Below are 20,551 nucleotides of genomic sequence, written 5' to 3'. Positions count from 1 at the left end.
TAGTGTCAGGCAGGGCTACTCCTCACACGAGCAGTATGCTCAGTGTGTCAGGTTGTGTCTAGGGTTGCCTCTAGGGGCTGGGCCAATGCAGGAACCTCACCACCACCACCACCGCCATTATTTGACCTTTTGTCCAGGTACCTGTTTTCTCCAAGTACTGGTTCCTGTTCGACCTCCCTCCATCCATGACTACCCACAATCTTCTCTGAACAGTCAAGATTGGACAATTCAATGTCAAATCAAATGATGATTGTCAACATCCTATATGCTGTAGATACATTGATGACATGGTCTGAGTTCGCCCCATTCTCCAAGTCCCTTTTCCGATCTACTTCCTCAGAGTAATATGGTTAGACTTCAAGCCTTGATGAACAAAGTCCTCATCCGAAAGACCCTTCATATTTTTAAGGAACCCTTAATGCGAAAGCCAGGTTTAATAATGGTCATAACCACAGATAAGAGTGCACAGAGTAGGATGCCATTTACTGAGTTTGCCGTTCGCCATCTGGCAACTTAGCAGACTAAGGTTTTCGAATCTCTTAGGTGACTCAGCAAATCAATCGTTCAGCTGATGACGTTGTACCCCCCCCTCCCCCCCCCCCGTTCTCCCCAACTCCACACAGCCCTCAACACAGAATCCTCTGAACATCTATTTAAAAAGTGAATGTCACTCGAACATGTCTCAGAACCTTTGGTCCACAACTCCTTATAAAAATATTACAAAATGTTTGTAAATGCCTTTTTTTCAGCTTTCGATATAAACATGGAAAAAGGTCCTATTCTACTGTGCTGGGGAACGAGGAACACGTCAATATTGGGAGGATTGGGAGGATATTGGTACAAATTGCAAAGATTCGTCAAATGCAAAATCTGCTTTCTTCAAACGTACAGTATCGACCTCAGGTGAAATGCGCATACAGAAATGCAACCTCACAGAGTATAAAAAACGAGGAAGGAGATAGAGGAACTTGCTACAGCTTTGTCTCTCGAGTACAAGTGGCATGTAACAACAAAAAATTCACTTCTTTGTTTGTAGTCAGTTATCTTGGAGTATGATGAAAGCTTCTGTGTTTGGCACCCGCTCGACACATCACGTTGCTTTTAGTCAATCGCTGACGTTTTTCGAAGGCCACCCTAACATCTTCCAGGGTGGCACTCCTCTGTCATGCCAGTAACGATGCCAGTTTGTCATCAAACTGGGAGGGGGCAGTGGTAAAAAGTGCCGCACTTCCAAAGCACGAGACGTCACCTTGCTGTGATGCTGCAAAATCGCAAGAATGTCTCTGTGTGTGTGTAAAGATGTAAGACTTTGTCATCGTGTAACGGTGTGGGAACGTGTGTCAGTGTGCATCATTGGGATCACTTCTTTAAATCCTTATATAACACTTTTATACAAGCTAATTATTCAAACGGTTAAGAAACCTAATCTTCAGCTGGGTTTATTTACAACAATGAAGTGAATGAGAGGCAAGCTAGACGGAGTCGCACAGCGAGAGGAGGAAGAAAGGGATGAAATGTCGCAGGGTGCATTCTTCCATCCCTATTCATCCTCCATCCCTTCTTGTGGAAAGGTACTTTCAGACTTTTCTCATCACTTTGTGTCTATCCTGTCTGGACTGTGGCTGTCACTGCTCCTGCAGCAAAACAGCCCATAATACAACGTTTGAGAGAAACCCTGTGTGAGTGCACTGTATATTAGATAGAGAAACGGTGTATAGCGTTATATAGAAAAGGATAGATATGCTGTATAGGGTTATGGGAGGGTCCAAATATGAATGCATGTATGAATTTTGTGTTTGTTGTTTTATGGTGTAGGTGTATATATAACTGTGTGTGTGTGTGTGTGTGTGTGCGACCACTGCTCCACTGAGTGTCTCTCACACATGAGTTTGCATCCTCTGTGTGTGTCTGTGGGTGTCAGAGGGAGGGGAGGAGTAGGAAAAACGAGTGGAGCTTCCGTACTTCCCGAGCCCAGGTTCTGGTCCAGCACCAGCTCCAGACCCTGGTCCTGGCCCTGGCCCAGGCCCTAGCCCAGGCCCAGGCCCTGGCCCCGGGCCGGGTCCTACCCCTTGTCCTGTCGGGTACATCTCATAGGCTGGCCCTCCCTCCAAGGGCGGGGCAAAGCCCATTCGGTAGGTGGGGTACTGGGCGGGATAGCCATAGTTGTCATAGGCCAGCTGAGTGCTAGCATCCAATAGGCCGCAGTCTCCGGGGAAGTCTCCGGTCTGCGGAGCGGGATTGGGCGGGGCCTGTTGGCTCTGGGCTGCCCTGGTGAAGGTGTTGAACTGTGCGTAGCTGGCATGGGACATCCTGGAGGGGGGCCGGGGGTCATAGCAGCCTGCCCGCGAACCTGGCACTCCGCTGGGGGGCACTGCCCCGCTGGCCCCCCCTGCAGGCCCGCTGGAGGCGGCGCCGGACGGCCCCCCACCCAGGTTGGGGGAGCGGAACTCCCCCTGGTAGAGGATGGCACGGGACTGGGGGCGGGCCTCGTCGTGGGTGGTGGCACGCACGTTGTAGTAGCCATTGGTGGGATCCTGGAGGATAGCAATAAGACAAGAGTGAGCTCAGATTCCTGTCCCGGAATTCAACTTGTGTCGTGTATATGGGTGTTTTTACGTATAAGACGATATCATGTATAAATACATGTCGCATATCATACATTAAATCAGATCCATGGCAGTTTGCTTTGTTGGGACACTTTCCTCCAGTGGTTTCTCACCTTGAGCTCATACTCTTCACGTGTGTCCAACGATTCGCTTCGCAAGTCCTGCTTCAGGTCCATGTCGTCTTTGAAGGGCTGAGTGGAGGGAGAGAGGGAGACAGAGGGCAAAAACTAAACCATCAAACGACAAAACACACACACAGAGAGAGGGAGGGAGAGAAAGGAGAGAAGTAGGGAGGGAGGAAAGAGGAAAAGAGAGTTTCAGGCTTTTCGTTTGGAGGAAAGCAGAGCAACAAAAAGGTTAGTTCTGAGGTTGGATGAGTCCTGGGATAGTGGATTGTTTGCAGGTCAAAGTGGGGCAAGCTCTAATTATATGTCTTCCAGCCTTCCTCAAAGTAACAGAACTTCCAGGCTTTAAGTCTTAAAAGAAACAAGACTATGTCTGAGAACTTACGTAATTATGCTATGAGACCATGGCTATTGGTGTGCTTAACAAGAACAAGAGTGAGTGAGCCCTTTGACCAAACAAAGATTCAATTTTAAGGAAGCCTTTTCAATCAATGCTCTTGACCCAGTTCTTTCAGACAAATTGTGCTTTGTCACTTGTTTTGTGTGAGTGTGTGTGTACAGTACGTGTCAGTGTGTGTGCCCTCGCACACTTGCACGCATGCCGAGAGGAGGTCTATGGTAACAGACATGCCCTGTAGGAAACTCACAGAGTACATGGCTTTAACCATGCGCGTTGCCGTGGATACGCTGGCGGAGTCTTCCTCCAGACTATGGGTCTCCTTGTTGACCGTCTCTACCTTGATGTCAGGTTTACCCAGCGTGACCCCACGGCGACCTGGAAGCAGAACCCGAATGCGTCAAGTACACGCAGGAGATATGTCCGACATATGGTACAGTCATGGGAAGGGAGAGAGAGAAACAGAGATATAGAGACAGAGAGACAGACAGAGCTATAAAGACAGACAAAGAGAGAGAGAGACTGAGACAGAGAGAGCGAGGTATATAGAGAGACAGATAGATAGAGAGAGATAGAAAGAGACACGGAGAGCGAGGTATATAGAGAGACAGACAGACAGACAGACAGACAGATAGAGAGAGATAGAAAGAGACAGGGAGAGCAAGGTATATATAGAGAGAGAGATAGAAAGAGAAAGAGACAGGGAGAGCGAGGCATATAGAGAGACAGGCAGACAGGGAGACTCGGTAAGCACTGACTGCCTTTGCGTTGGCGGTAGAGGAAGAGAGCGAGGGCCAGCAGGAAGAGCAGCAGCAGGATGGAGGAGCCCACGGTCCCTCCAGCGATGATCCCCACAGGCACCATCTCTGTCAGACACACAGCGCCGTTACAACCCCCCACCGCCACACCCCCACGCTGCCATACCCCCACACCCCCACACCACCACACCCCCCCACCGCCACACCCCCACGCTGCCATACCCCCACACCCCCACACCCCCCCACCCCCCCACCGCCACCCCCCCCCCACCGCCACACCCCCACACCCCCCCACCCCCCCACCCCCCCACCGCCACACCCCCACGCTGCCATACCCCCACACCCCCACACCCCCCCACCCCCCCACCGCCACACCCCCTCACCCCCCCACCCCCCCACCCCCCCACCGCCACACCCCCACACCGCCACACCCCCCCACCGCCACACCCCCACACCGCCACACCGCCACACCCCCACACCGCCTGACCTCGCGTTCCGGTTCTATTCCGGTCAGGAAGCCATGTCGCTAAAAAAAAACAACCGACTCAAGACCTTCCAACATCTTGGATTTCAATCAATGATCTCTGCTTTCGTCAGACCTCTCGCTTCACCTTGATATTGCGCAATCACGGCAGCCACGTGTAAATCCTGTATTGATTTAAACAATGATTACTGAACTACCAGACCGTTTCATTGGGTTGCAGCAGACCAGCACCGACTCCTTCCAAATGTCAATAAGACGTCAATAAGACCTTATGTCAGGGAAGGTTATGACTAGGGTTAAATCTCTTCATCCAGACTCTTACTGACACGTGGCTCATCTTCTACACTGTACTGGATTACTTCAGGTACAGTACTGTCCTTAGTGTACAAGCTTCAAAAGAAGGCTTTTGGGATAGAGGGTCAAGCGATGTGTGTATGCAGGTGTGTGTGTGTGCAGGTGTGTGTGTGTGTATGCAGGTGTGTGTGCGTGTACCGTTCTCCTCCAGGGTGATGATCATGGTGCCGGGTCCGAAGGCGTTCCAGGCCGTACAGTTGTAGGGGGAGTGGAAGTCGGACTCCATCACGTTGTTGATGGTGAGGGTGGAGAGAACAGCGCCCCCTTGGGACTGGGGCTTGCTCTGCTCCACCGTGTACCTCTCCAGCAGGGTGCCCTTCTCCTTCTCCCACACGTTCTCCTTCCACGCCCAAACCTGCAGGACCGGACACAAAGGCACACACACACAGGCAGACACACACACACACACAGGCAGACACACACACACACACACAGGCAGACACACACACACAGGCAGACACACACACACACACACACACAGGCAGACACACACACACAGGCAGACACACACACACAGGCAGACACACACACACAGGCAGACACACACACACACACACAGGCAGACACACACACACACAGGCAGACACACACACACAGGCAGACACACACACACAGGCAGACACACACACACACACAGGCAGACACACACACACACACACACAGGCAGGGCAGACACACACCCCCACAGAGGCAGACACGCACACACACACACACACACACCCACACACAGGCAGTCACACACACACAGGGCAGACACCCCCCCCCACAGAGGCAGACACGCACACACACACACACACACACACACACACACACAGGCAGACACAAGAGATTGAGTGGATGGAGGTCTTTGAATCGTGCTATGCCTAGCAGAGCACAAGACAGTCACTCACACACACACACGCACACACACACAGCCAAGGACACACCCCGCTGCGGCAGGTGAACACGAGCAATAAAAAGTCCAGCAGGTTTTTCTACTTAAAATCTGCTGAAGCAGTTATACTATTAAATATGAAGAATGGATGCATCAAATATGCATAGGCCCACATGTTGTGCTAATGTGCCTTTTAACCTGGAAAGAGGCAGGAGAGGGGTGGGAGTGAAACAAAAGATTTCAAATCATTTCTCCAGACCCCATTACACTTCACACACACACACACACACACACATATACAAATGTACCCATAGAAACACACACGCAAACAACCAGACACTCACACACAGTACACACAAATACCAACTGCAATACCCCACAACACACACACCCAAGCGTGGCAATCCTTCATATTTCATAGGTCCTCTGTTTCTGCATTAAACTAAAATGATGATGTCGTGTCACATTATACACTCACAGCACTCACAGAAGGAGGGGCCAGAGTGGATTTGATAAAAGCCCAGATTTGTGTCATGTCTCCATTCCTAGACTGGATAATTAACACTGAAAGGTACAGAACTTTTCTCTCTGGCTCTCTCTACCATCACTCTCAAATGACTCTCTCTCTTCACCTTTCAACCCTCTGCCAACACTACAATGTAAATTTTCTCTCTACAGTATCGTTCTCTTTTGTTTCAATTGTTCTTAGTTTTTTCAATATTTTTTTTACACATTTCTTTTGGTAAACATCAGAAATGTTGGTTCTGTTATTGTTTCACTAAGAAGGGTGTTACAGTACATATCATTATTTGGCTGTACTCAGTCCCAAAGGGCTTATTACGTAAAAGGGGAATTAAATACACTTGAAACATAACCATGGAGCAAAACTGTTTAAGACATTTTACGTTACAAAATGTACAGAGTTTGCACTGCAGCACTCACAATCTTATCAGGAGGGGGAGTGCTGGCGATAAAACACTTGACCTCTCCTTTCTCCCCTCTCACTGCGTACTGCACAGACTCACTGGAAATGATGGGAGGACCTGAGGGAGGGAGGGAGAGAGAGAGAGAAAGAGAGAAAGATATCAAGTGAAAGGGGGAGGGGGGTTAAGAGAGAGACAGAGAAAAGTGTCAGAGTCAGATACAGTGATACAGTGATAAGATAGCAGACCTTACAGTATTGTGTCTTCGTTTAATGAGCATGTAACATTGTACATGAAACTAAATTTAGAAGTACATTATTCACTGCATGACACTGTGTTGTTCGGCAGAGTATCTGTGACAGGAACTGACCATTGACGGTGAGAGTGACCTCTGTCTCACCCACTCCTATCCTGGGAACGATGGCCTTACACACATATTGACCTGCATCTGCCTGGCTCACTGACTTCAGGTACAGCTGGTTGTTGTTACTGAGGACCTATAAACGCACACACACACACACACACACACACACACACACACACACACATACACACACACATGCCCACACACCCACAGAGATGTAGATTGTTAGAGAGGAAAAGGGAGGAGATGGAGAGAGGAGGGAGAGATATACAGATATTTAATTCATAAAACATGTTGGTTTTCTCGGCAGGCTCCATTACATTTCCTGGGGCCCTCTTTTTTCACTCGTTCAGCATGAATTAAAGATTCGGGGTTTGAATGTGCAAGTTCATCCTGAACGTGTGGTTTAGAGCTCAATAAACATTTACACAGTTGTGGGTTAGGGTTAGCAGACTTTAAAGGATTCAAGGATTTGAGGCGAGCGAAACGCATTGCAGAATGAAAGATTAGGACGGATGCTTCAGGCTCAGAAGTGATGTACGGGTCAAGTTGCAGTGTGTGCGGCGAGTGTACCGTGTGTGTGCGCTGTGTGTGTGTCAGCGGTTGCGTCTCTGAGGGTGTGTGTGTGCAGCGTGTGATGCGTGTTGGTCTCACCATGCTGGAGCCCTTCTTGGTCCAGGTCAGGGTCAGGGGGGGGTTTCCTGACCACTTGCAGTTGAGCGTGACGTCAGAGTCGAGGTCCACCGTCACTGGCCTGGGCTCCACCACTAGGATAGGACCGACTAGGAGAGATGGGGGAGGGGCCAGATGAGAGAGCAACAGAGAGAGAGAGAGAGAGAGAGAGAGAGAGAGAGAGAGAGAGAGAGAGAGAGAGAGAGAGAGAGAGAGAGAGAGAGAGAGAGAGAGAGACACAGTTGAGGGGAGATGAGAGGGGAGCAGATGGAGAAGTAACCTTGTGTAAATGACACACACAGTCCTTTGTGTACTCTTTCCATCTATCCTTCCATCCATTCATCCATCCATCCATCCATCCAACATTCATCCATCCATCCATCTGTTCATTAATCAATGTATCCTTCCTGAGAGACATCGAGACACAAACAGCTAAAACACTGTAAAATAACCAGCCAGCCAGCAAGTAGCCAGCCAGACATAGTCAGCCAACCAGAAAGGCAGACGGACAGAAGGACAGGTAGGCAGGCAAACAGACAAACAGCCAGACAGCCAGACAGCCAGACAGACAGACACATTGCTAGTTAAACAGACAGAGAGCCAGACAGACAGGTGGCCAGCCAGCCAGGGGTGAGGGAGGAGTTAGTACTCACAGTGGACATCGACCAGGATGCTGACGTTAGTGCTGCCCACGGCGTTGAACACCTGACAGGAAACAGGCTCCGTGAAGAAGGAGTGGTCGGCCGTGGTCATGAACACACTCTCTCGGGCCCCCTCCAGGAGAACACCCCCCTTCGCCCACCTGAGACACACACACACACACACATGAGCACACACCCTCACACACACGTGAGCACACGGACGTACCCATACACACATGCACACATATTCCCACATGACTGTACTGAGATGCTCCCAAAGTTCACAAACACACACACACACTTCACCGAACATACACACACTAGCCACACACCTGTATCCCATGATGGGGGGGTTGGCATGTGCCTGGCAGGTGAATATGACTCTCTCTCCCTCCAGGACTGAGCGAGGCTCTATGGACAATGTTACAGTGGGGGGGTCTGGGGGCAGAGAGAGGGGGGGGGGGGCAGAGAGAAGGGGGGGGTACAGAGAGAAGGGGAGAGAATGGGGGGGGGCAGAATAATATTAGACATTGAAGTAAACACCATGCACTAACAAATAAAACCCTCCAGGACATCTACATGACATCAAACAAAAACACACGTAGATACAAGTTGAATCCCACCGCTGTTGCCAGACACACACACACACACACACTTACAGTACAAGGTACTTTAGAAATACGTACAGCGTAAGGTGACAAGAAGTAGAATTTGTGTATTCTATCTTTAGACCTCTACGGTATTCAGATTTGCACCTGCTTCCCCATCTCATCTCCCTCCACCACACACACACACACACGGGCAGGCTTACGGTGGACGTTGAGTTTGATGGATGTGCGTTTGCCCAGGGGCACGGCCATGTTAGTGGCCACGCAGGTGAAGTTGTGGCCTGTGTCTGTGTCCTGGGGGGGTGAGGGGTAGATAACTCCGTGTGGTCACCCTCTTCCTGTCTGGGAGCACTTCCTGTAGGAGGGGGTGGGGGGGAGAGAGAGAGAAAATAAGAGGAGGAGGAGAGGGAAGGTATAGGAGGGTTTGGGTTTAAGGTATGTTTAGATGGTAACTTGAAGGTGAACACACTGTTTCCAGGTAAAAACAGTGTAAGTGGTGATGTGTGTGTACTGTACACGTGTGTGTGTGCGTGCGTGTGTGTGTGTGTGTGTGTGTGTCTAAATGCATGTAAAGACAATCTGAAGGAAAGTTAAGCCAGTCCCAATACTCTGTCTTACCCCTACCCCTTACCCGTAGCCCTTAGTTTTGCGCGTTCCCGTGAGAGTAAGTGGTGTCCCAATACTCTTTTTGATCGAGGTGTAGGGCTAAGACGAAGGGGTACACACCCCTTAAAACTTGCGTTCATGTCTGAGTGTGCTTGTGTATGCCTGTAAGTCTGTGCGTGTGCCCATCTGTGTGTGCGTGTGTGCCCATTCTCATATGTGTGTGTGTTCTCGTGTGTGGGGAGTGTGTCTCCCGTGTGTGTGTGTGTCCTGGTGTGTGTGTGTGTCCTGGTGTGTGTGTGTCCTGGTGTGTGTGTGTCCTGGTGTGTGTGTGTCCTGGTGTGTGTGTGTCCTGGTGTGTGTGTGTGTCCTGGTGTGTGTGTGTGTCCTGGTGTGTGTGTGTCCTGGTGTGTGTGTGTGTCCTGGTGTGTGTGTGTCCTGGTGTGTGTGTGTGTCCTGGTGTGTGTGTGTCCTGGTGTGTGTGTGTCCTGGTGTGTGTGACTCACAGTGGAGCTGTGTGCTCCCTCCAGGGCCACCCCGTCCCTCTGCCACTCGATGACAGCGAGGGGCTTGGCTCCTCTGGTCACACAGCTCAGGTTGTAGGGCGTGCCGGCCATCAGCAGGATCTCTGGAGAGCCCTCCACCACCGGGTCGTCTGGAGGGACTGGACACACACTCCAGTTAATCACTACTAGTACACATTCTGTAGCAACCCAGGGGTCTGTTTCCCCTGGTTTGCTACAGTGCGGACCCAGATCATGATATTATATCATTTTTCGGATAAATACAGTGACCTACACACACACACACATCGTCTCTCAGTTCCAGTAGATGTTCTGTCTTGATCGTATTCTATTGGGTTAGTATACTCCTTCACTCATGTACAAATTGATCCCCGCACACACACACACACATAAGCACACACGCACACACACATAAGCACACACACACACACACACACACACTCTTGCAGCCTTACTGAGGACGGTGAGTTTGGCTCTGCGGGATCTCAGAGCCGCCTCGGTGGCCTGGCACTCGTACAGGGAGTCATCAGACAGGTCTGCTGAGGAGATCTCCAGGTTGTACTGGCCGATGTCTATCACCCGCAGCACACGGTACCTTGGCCAGGCTGGAAACACACATACACACACACAGGGTAAAGACACATATGCACACACACACAAATACACGCACACATGTATTCACACACACACACAACCAGAAGAAGAGAAAGCTGGGGTGAGATTGTGTGTACCTGACTCACAAGTCATGGGTGTGAGAGGTACAAAAACCACGGCATACACACACACACGGCGCAGTACGCAGACGCGGTACATACATGCTACCTACTCGCGTCGATCACACACACACACATCCACATTAGAACATAAATCGACATGTCTACAAGGCTACAGAGGACGTATGCTTCAGCCGCTCTAGATATCTAAATGAATGGACACAGATCCGAGCAGTTTTCATCCCATTCATACACACACACAACTCAGACAATAGAACAGCACATTTCACAGCGTGTTTGTCTCCACAAGGGGGCAGACCAGGATATTAGCGGCGCATTCGCATCATGACATCATCGATTTGGATTCCGAAGGGGACAAAAGTATTGGTACCGGTTACATCATCCGCTCCTCCACCTACCAGCATAGCAACTGTCACCGAGGGGAAGTGTAGGGGGAGGAGACAGAATGAACCTGCGTGCAGGTGGGTGAAACCATGAGGCTTAGAGCGTGTGCGCGCACATGTGGCTACGTGCCTGTGTGTGAGAGAGAGAATGAAGGATGGGGTGTGCATACTGAACATATGTGTGTTCCCACACGCCTGCCATACGTGTCTGTGCGTGCGTGCGTGTGGATGCATGTGCGCGCGCGCGCCTGAGTGCGTGCGTGCGAGGCGTATACACTCGCTACAGTATGAGGTGTGCTCTGCATATGTCTGCATTTCAACCCCAGCCAGAGAAAACCAAGACAATATGGACGGAAAATGGACCTGCTGCATGGGGGGAGAGAGAGAGAAGGAGGGAAGCTAACAGCGGAGAGGAGAGAAGGAGGAGAAGAAGAAGGAAAGAGAGAGAGAGAAATGTGTCTACGGTGGAGGGCGTAGCACGCGGTGCTCCATTCTGAATGGTCTCTCAGAGGAGGAAGCAAGGACAAAGAGAGGACCATGGAGAGAGGGAGAGAGAGAGAGAGAGAGAGAGAGAGAGAGAGAGAGAGAGAGAGAGAGAGAGAGAGAGAGAGAGAGAGAGAGAGAGAGAGAGAGGGAGGGAGGGAGAGAGGGGGGGAGAGAGATGACCTTTACTGAACTTGTGAACTTGTGAATTAAATTGAGTTGAACACCACATCTCAGATCATTACCTCAGTGATCCGCGTGTGTGCATACACGTGCGTGTATGCATGTGCGTGGGCCCTGATACTGTACGAGTGTGTGTTTGCGTTCTCGTGTGTGCACACGTGAAAAGACATGTGTGTGTGTGTCCTCACCCCTGAGGCCCTCTCCAACGCCCAGCGCCAGCCCATCCTTGGTCCACTGCACGATGCCAGTGTAGTTGAACACCACACAGGACAGCACCACCCTCTCCTCCCAGCACCACCGACTGGTCTGCAGGCTCCTGAGAGAACCTGGCCATCCACACTGGGAGAGGAAGGAGAGAGGGGATCAGTGAGTGTGTGTGTGTGTGTGTTTGTTTGCAACATATGCGTATGTCTATAACACAAGTAGTCTGTCAGTATTTAAGGATTACTGTAAAGGTACACATAAACAGAGTAGTATTCAAAATCTGTACATGTTCCTTCAGTGTGTGGAGAGTAGGTAGGTTGCGGAGAGGTCGCACGTCAATATTTTCGTACGTTTGCATCATCAGGTACAAATATTTCATATTTCCGTGAAATTGTTGCACAGGGTTCATTAATTACAGTAAGATATAAGAGAACACAAATTACATGTACATGCGCACACAAGCACACGCACACTCCAGCGGTCTTCCCCTGGGCAGTACTTTTCTTGGATCGTGGTTAAAACAATTCTACAGTAATAGCTCATTAGTGTAGCTAACACACACACACACACACACACACACAGACACAAAAACATGACGAAAAAAAAAAGGAGGAAGTTGTCTCATGAGCGAATCCAAACTAAGCAAAAAGAGCGGGAGAATCTCCAGATCTGAGCGTTGACACCGAGGCCCACATCTTGGGCTGGAGGAGGAGGGGGAGAATAGGTTTATCTGAGGCTTTTCTCCGATCACTTCCACATCACTTTCAACTTCCACATCAAGATTTCCTCTCAAAGACGCTGAAAAGACATCAATGGTTACAATAACGACGGCGAAGGCTCGGTGCTGAATGTTATCGACGAGACTGATGGGATCCAGACTTGTGAATTTGGTCTTGTTGTCCCCAGAGCCTCTGATTGACACGCAAACTCAAATACAACTGCCACACAACACACCTTTTAGACTGTGGTTCTGATGTATTGTATTTATATCTGTTCATTCAACATTTTCTCAATAGTGAGAGTCGGACAGCACATTTCACTGTTTTTTAAATGAAATAAAATACAAATATAGAGAATTTTGAGCTTTTTGGGGTGAGAGACATCCATTCTGAATCAGGTCTGAGGCCCCATGCGTTACATGTTGCGTCATACAGCGCCCGATTAAGCCGATTCCCTCAGACTGTGTCTGTGTGCAGAGAATTCTAGAGAGAAGCCGGTGAAACTCTCTTTCCCATCACGGAAGACTAAAAAGAAACGTTAGACCAAAAGAGGAGGTGGGTCGAGGAAATCCGACGACAAAGAAGGAGAGACGAGGAAAAATATCAAAAGTGAGAGAAAGATACTGAGAGAGGAGGAGGGGAGGTGGGGGAAGGAGAGAAAGAAAGAGAGAAAGGGGGGGGCCTGGGCTGAGACTCAGAAAGAGGAGGAGAACACAACACTGACAGAAAACAGAGATGTAATTAACCCTGCGGGATCCTCCTTACTCCTCTCCCCCCATCCTTCTCTCTCTGTTGTGCACTCTCTCTCTCTCTTTCCCTCCCTCTCTCGCGGCCTGTCTGACTGTCAGTGTCTCTCTCTCCCTCTCTCTTTCTCTCTCTCTTTCGCTCTCCCTCTTTCTCTTACTCCCCGTCTCCCTCAACCTTTTCTCACTCTCCCATCGTGTACACACATCCTCCCGCTCCTATACTGCTACCTTGAAAATGATCCCCCTTTCCCCCCCCCTCGCCCTGTCCCTTCCTCTTTCCGTCTCCTGTTCCCTCTCTCCGTGCCTCTGTGGCCTGGGGGCAGCAGTAGTGACGCTGGCTGGCCCCCCCGCATGCCTCCCCCCTCCACTCCCCCCGTGGTCTCCGTCCTCGCCCCTCGCATCGCTCCAATTGCATAACAGCAACAAACACGGAGGTAAGATTCGAGGTGGTCTCAAAGTATGTTTCAAAGTGAAAAGAGACATTCATTATTTATTTAGGATATTGTTCTATGTCGTCTGATCCCGCCGTTTGATCGTAAGTGTGAAGGAACGGGTTGGTTTGACTGTGTTTGTGGGTGCGTATATATTCTCGTGTATACCTGTATGCGTTCATGTGAGTGTGCATGCATTTACGATGGGATTGTCCACACTTATTTGTATGTGTGTGTGTATCTGTGTATCTAGGTGAGTGTGTGAATGTGTGTGTATGTGTGTGTGTGTGGAAAAGAAGCTATTATATATCCATCTTTAAAAACCAACACCATGTGTGATTTACTGTTCCCGCTCACATGGAGACACACGCATGAGAACACAGAGCAAAATGAACATGCTCTCATAGGAACAGTCATTACAGACACTCCTTCTTGTTCTGGGCTCCAAAAACTATACTCGGAGCAGAATTCCCGGAGAATAGCGAAGCATGGCATTAAGAAGAGTACAAAGGCTTATTGTTGTTGTGCATTTACAGGCAGCACTGCTCACATCTGGGTGAAAAGAGCAGGGATTCAGACAAACACAGCCAATGGTCTCCAGCCCCCCCCCCCACCCCCCCCCACCCACCCCCCCCCCCCACGCAGGCTGACCCTGTCCTCATCCCCCCCCCCCCCCCCTCACCCCTCACCCAGAACCCTCAGGCTACTCCTTGTTCCATTTCAGCTACTAAACAACTGTGTATCCGTGTGAACTGTAAACCGTGTGTGTGTGTCCTCTCAAAAGAAGGTTGAGGCAGAGGTAAGGTGGGTGTTTATGTGTGTTTGTTTGTGAGTATGGTGTGTGGGGTGTGAGAGAGACAGAGAGACGGAATAATAAGACCCCATAGCCTGTTCTGATCACAGTCCAATATTTGGCGTATATACGTACTTTCAAGAATTCAGCCTGTGCAGAACATTCTTCCAGACTCTTATGTAAATTGTTACTGGAAACTGAAATATGATGCAAACCTCCGAGGACTGTCTGAGAGGTCTTGAGAAAACTTTGTTCCAGTACTTCCAAGTCCCACACATTGAAAATACAAAAACAAGAGTTTTCTAGTAGAATTTGTCAAAGGGATGTTCAGTGATGTAGAAGGCATGCTGCAAAGCTTAGGAAGCACAGGAAAGCAAAGCCTGTAACCATCATGATTAGTTTAGCCACATTCTGACTTCAAAGACCTGGGTTATTATACCAGCAAGCTGCTTGGTTCACTATTTGTGGAAATGGCAGAGAAATGCACACACACACACACACACACACACACACACACACACACCCACACACACACACACACACACACTACTCCCTCCAGCTCTTCCTAATTGACTTCTCATTTTTCACATTTCAGTTCAGCTCATATTTCTATTTTCCTCCATTTTGGATTTCCCCCCTTTTTCAATTATTCATCCCTCTCTCTCTCTCTCTCTCTCTCTCTCTCTCTCTCTCTCTCTCTCTCTCTCTCTCTCTCTCTCGCTCTCTCTCTCGCTCTCTCTCTCTCTCTCTCTCTCTCTCTCTCTCTCTCTCTCTCTCTGTCTCCCTTTCTCTCTCTCAGATTTCTTCATCTGTTTTCCGGCATGTTTTATTCACCTCTTCATTTGGGGCTGCGCCGTGGCGTTAATTGCTTCTTAAGAGAGGTAAACACGCCCCCCTCTGCCCCGGCCCCTCCCCTTCCCCTCCGTACGCTGTACACGTCCGATGCATTAGCGTCAGCGAATGAACAAGGAGCGAAAGAGTGCGTGAAGAGTGTGTGCGTGTGCGCGCGTGTTTGCGTTTGCACCACATGTATGTAGGTATTCAGTGTGCACCCTTGCATGCGCCGGTGAACGCAGGCGAGGGCAAACATGAATGTGCTTTTACATTCCCAGACACGGCAGCCCACATCATTACCGTCCTCCTCTGAATGGGAGGCGATCGACTCACGCCGCGCTGCACATGCACAGTAATTAGCTCTGAGTAAATAAGCCAATATGGAAATGCCGTTTCAATGACATGAAAGTCTCCTTGCACGGTGTAGTGAGGCTGTAGGTGGTGTTGAGAAGCAGTCCGCTCGGGTTACCTGTCTCGCTTCTGTTTTGGTTGTCTCGCCTCATATCCAGTCGCATTTGGGATTTGATATTGACAGTTTATATAAGCTCTGCAGTTGTCACATGAGGTCAGTCAGTCCCTCTATTTATACTTGCTGCCTTTCCATCTAACCTCCAGTCCATCCTTTCATCTATCCATCCATCCATCCATCCATCCATTGGTCTGTCTTTCAGTCTTTCCCAGTCTGTGTCTCTGTCTGTCTGTCTCAGTGTGCGTCAACTCGGGTCTGTCTCATCAAGTCAACATGAAGTGATGAGCAGAGTGTGTTTTCCCTCTCGCTCACTCGCTCTCTCTCTGTCTCCCTCCCTCTCGCATCCCTTTCCCTCTTTCCTCTCTCCGTCCACCCATGTCCCCTCTTTTGGGTCCCCCTATTCTCTCGGTCCCCCTTTCCTCCCTTGCTCCCTCTCTCCTCTCTCGGCCCCTCGCTTCTCTCCCCCCCCCCCCTCCTCTCGCCCGCCTCTCCCCCTCTCCTCAGGGACGTGTAAGTGGGACAGAGGAAAGAAACAAACAGATCAAACTTCAATCTCGGCTTTTCACTCTTTCTTTCCCCAGTGACTCGACTCCTCTCTCCCTCTCTGTCTCTGTCTGTCTCTCTCTCTCCCTCTCTTCCTCTCTTCCTCCCTCCCTCCCTCCCGCTTTATCGCTCTCTCTTTCTCTCTCGGCTCCCCATCTCCTTCGCGGTGTCCTTCTCTGCTTGTTCGGGAATGGCTAATTGGCGGGATAACATTGAAATATTCAATTGAGACATCGAGGCCTTGCATTATGTATTTGTCAATACGTTTCCCCGCGTGATGGCCAAGTGCGCTGTCTCTCACGGCGCCTGTGTTCCCCGTCTATCACGCTCCATTCGCACATTCACACGGTCTCGCATCACGCTCTTAGGGCTCACCTCTGTCCCCACTCCAACAATTCCCCAGTGCTCCCCCCCTCTCTCTCTCCTCTGTTCAGTGTTTATCCTTCAGTCCTCCCTCCCTCGCCCTCCCTCCTTTGCATATCTCTTATGACTCCTCTCTCTCTCGCTCTCTTTCATACACCACACTCCCCCTCTCTCTAAAACAACTTTAATTAGCTAGTAGCCCGGAGTCAACCTCTGCTCCACCGCACTCCCACTGTGACGCGCCACACAAACACACACCAACACACACAAACACACACTAACACACACAAACACACACAAACACACACCGACACACACGGACACACACAAACACACCGCAAACACACCCATACTGTATATATACTACACACAAACACACACACGCACACTCCTGTTGTGACAAATACAGATGTCTTTTCTCATTTATTCCACAACCACAAAATTTAGCTAATTCCCTTAAGTGGATTATAGTTAACTCGATGCAGACAAACCTGTCTCTGTGTATAAGAATGTCGGGTTGTGAGAACACAGCATCATCACACAACGGCCGAGGTTCAGAGCACAAAAATGCCACTGAGTGTGTGTGTGTGTGTGTGTAAGTGTATGACCACGGGTGGCCCCAAGGTCCAAGTGACACTCAAAGCAGTCACACAGAAAACGTGGGTTCAATTCCGCCTTGTTGAATCTTGTGAAATTACCACCAAAAAGTACATCCGTTGAATGAATTTTTCATACAGGTTTACTCAGAAATCACTGGGATATTTGTTTGTGTGTTGTCGTCTTCACTCTCCAGCCTGGCTGAGAGGCAAAAGGGGAAACGAAAGACATTGTGATCCCTGTGGAGAAAGATATGAAGTCCCCTTCTCTCAAAATGCGTGAGTTCTCTTGGTTTTGCTCGCTGTTTTCGGCAAAGAGCTACCTGGGGATGTTGTCTGAGTGGCTGTGGTGGGCCTGGTGTGGGGAGGAGGAGGAGGAGGACTGCTCCTCATTAGAGGAATCAGGATAGAGGACACGGGGCCTCGTGCTGGTCACAGGACTGTCAGCAGTCGCCGACACTGCCTTCTACCGCACGCACACATTCAACTGTTAAGTATGTGTGGGTTTACATGGTACTTGCAGCCTTTGGTGTGTGTGTGTGTGTGTGTGTGTGTGTGTGTGTGTGTGTGTGAGAGAGAGAGAGAAAGAGAGAGACAGAAAGCGAGAGAGAGAGTGCATTTGTGAATTTCTGCATGTGTGTGTGTTTACAGAAGACCTGTTTGTCAACAGAAAACCAGTCTTTGGAGCGTCAACTTCACAGCGCCGCTGCTCGTCTGTTGCGATCCCCGGAAGCGCAGACCAACCCTTGGGCATGAACCGCAAAACAACATACTCACGAAACCTAAATAAAGCCTCACACATCAGTACAAAACCCATTCTATGGAGCGAATGAAGACCATACCATTCCTCCCACGGGGAAACCTTCTAATACAGCGACTCTAGATGTTAACCTTGTATATCCGGTTCCTTCCTGTCCCTTGACCTGACCACGGTGCCATCATTCAAGACCTACACATCGCAAGGACATGTCAGTCTCAATCGTATGTTGATGTAGCACTGGTGCCACGTTATTACACTGACAGAAAGAGCAACAGCAAAGCACTGGCATCTTTGAAGTTAAACGCTTCTGCCTCAAAGGTTAATGGCTGAATCTTGGAGAGGATTTGATCTTTCCTCCAGTATGTGTTCTTTATGTCTGCTGATCCTCATCCCCCCCTCTCTCTCCTTTCCTGTACTGTGCATGCGTACACACACACACACACACACACAGTATATCCCATTTCCTTTATTTCTTTTTCATTCTGCCTCTCTCTCCGTTTCCTCGCTCCCTTCATCCACCGCTGCCCCCCCCCTCCTCCTCTCTCTCTCTGTGGCTTTCTCTGACCACTAATGGAATGCATGGCATTTCCTCCTGCCCCACCCCCTTTCTCTCTCTCTCTCTCTCTCTCTCTCTCTCTCTCTCTCTCTCTCTCTCTCTCTCTCTCTCTCTCTCTCTCTCTCTCTCCTCTCTCTCTCTCTCTCTCTCTCTCTCTCTCTCTCTCTCTCTCTCTCTCTCTCTCTCCTCTCTCTCTCTCTCTCTCTCTCTCTCTCTCTCTCTCTCTCTCTCCTCTCTCTCTCTCTCTCTCTCTCTCCTCCCCCTCTCTCCTTCACTCCATCCCCCCTCGTCTCCAGTCACCCACCCACCCGTAGTAATGAAACGTAACTTTGACATTCTCTCAAGTTAGCCTCCCATCCGGCTGCGGGGCAGATAGTGACGCCTGCTGCAGCGTGTGTTGTCTCTGGGCTGTTGTTAGGACAGAGGGCCGTACCCCCACAGACGGCTATTTGTCCACGCTCCTTTTCCGCCAGGGCGACCCCTCACCTTATTGCTCTCCGGTCCATCTCTGTGTCTCTCTCCCACTCGCTCTGTCCTCGGTCTCTCTCTCTCTCGTGTTCACTTTTCCTTCATTGACATTGTTCCCAGTGTTTGCTCACGTCTCCTTTTCTTTTGATTCCCCTCTCTTACTCTCTCTCTAACTCAAACGTCCATGTGACCATCCTACTCTGCCTCTCATCCATCCCACACACACAGTCAACTCTGTGCATTTGTAGGGCCCTGACCCTTCTCTTCCTCTCCTCCGTTTCTCACATCCTTCCTCACCTCCCCCCCCCACCCCCCCCCCTCATCGGGAACAGTCTCACTGTTTCCACAGCACTTGCATTATGCCGCCAATCCCCATGTCTTCCACCCCAATCGAATCTGAATATTCAAATATCTCTATTCAAATGAAGCTGGTGGTATGAGGACGCGTTAACGACACCTGGGGAAGTGTTTGTCGACGGGTGCCACCGTCCAAAAACAAAGGCACGCGAAAACGCAAAGAACCAAAGGACATGCGTGCGTAGGAACATGTTTTTGCTTCTTCCACGGTCGCATCTTGCTCCCTTTCTCCATCCTCCTTATGTGTTTTCTGTCTATCCCTCTATTCATCCCTCTCTCTCTCTCTCCCCGGCAAATCCGAAAGTTCTATCACCATAGCAACAGCTGCCGTCTGCGAAAATTACCGAAATCCCTCCCTTTTTTGCAGCTTCCAGCCCTCCCAGTGATTCTCACGTCGATCCAGTTTGATAAGAATACAAACAAGTGATTAGCAAAATGAGAGAAAGGGATGCATTGATCGGAGAAGCAGACAGAGAGGGCGATAGAGCAGAAAGAGGAGTGGAGAAAGGGAGGATTAGAGGTCAGAAGCTTGGTGGGCCTCAGTCACATGGAGAGAAAGAGAGAAAACAGACAGGGTGAGACCCGGTAGACAGTAGGTACACATGGAGGTTACAGAACACACACATGTGCACACAACACAGACACAGACAAAGACTGGGGTCGACAAAGGAAGATGGGCAGGTGAGCATACAGACAGGCAAACAGACAAAGCCAGACAAAAATATATAACAGTCAGATACAAAAGCGACACACACAGAAAAAGAAACATAAATCAACAGACAGAAAGGACACAGACGGACAGATAGACAAGCATGGAGGGAGGGAGGGAGGGAGGGAGGGAGGGAGACCGGCAGGCAGACAGATAATCAGACAGACACCCAGACAGACAGACACCCAGACAGACAGACACCCAGACAGAGAGACAAGCAGACAGACACCCAGAAAGACAGACAAGCAGACAGACACTCAGACAGACAAGCAGACAGACACCCAAGA

At 49.9% G+C, this 20,551-nt stretch overlaps 1 protein-coding gene across 1 annotated transcript; it reads right to left on the bottom strand.

The window, feature by feature from the left end:
* Positions 1-627: 627 nt before the first annotated feature.
* kirrel1b (kirre like nephrin family adhesion molecule 1b) lies at positions 628-13,786 on the bottom strand. Its single transcript, XM_067253046.1, is given in 17 exon segments — positions 628-2,534; positions 2,720-2,797; positions 3,379-3,506; positions 3,887-3,994; positions 4,863-5,079; positions 6,541-6,641; positions 6,892-7,018; positions 7,540-7,667; positions 8,211-8,359; positions 8,531-8,636; positions 9,010-9,109; positions 9,111-9,161; positions 9,916-10,073; positions 10,389-10,538; positions 11,905-12,001; positions 12,003-12,055; positions 13,690-13,786. Coding segments are annotated over 17 exon segments (2,505 nt in total). The 3' UTR covers positions 628-1,877.
* Between the last annotated feature and the right edge of the window lie 6,765 nt (positions 13,787-20,551).

Source organism: Osmerus mordax, chromosome 16 (assembly GCF_038355195.1).
Source record: "Osmerus mordax isolate fOsmMor3 chromosome 16, fOsmMor3.pri, whole genome shotgun sequence".
NCBI lineage: Eukaryota > Metazoa > Chordata > Actinopteri > Osmeriformes > Osmeridae > Osmerus > Osmerus mordax.
This window is presented reverse-complemented; position numbering and strand designations above follow the sequence as displayed.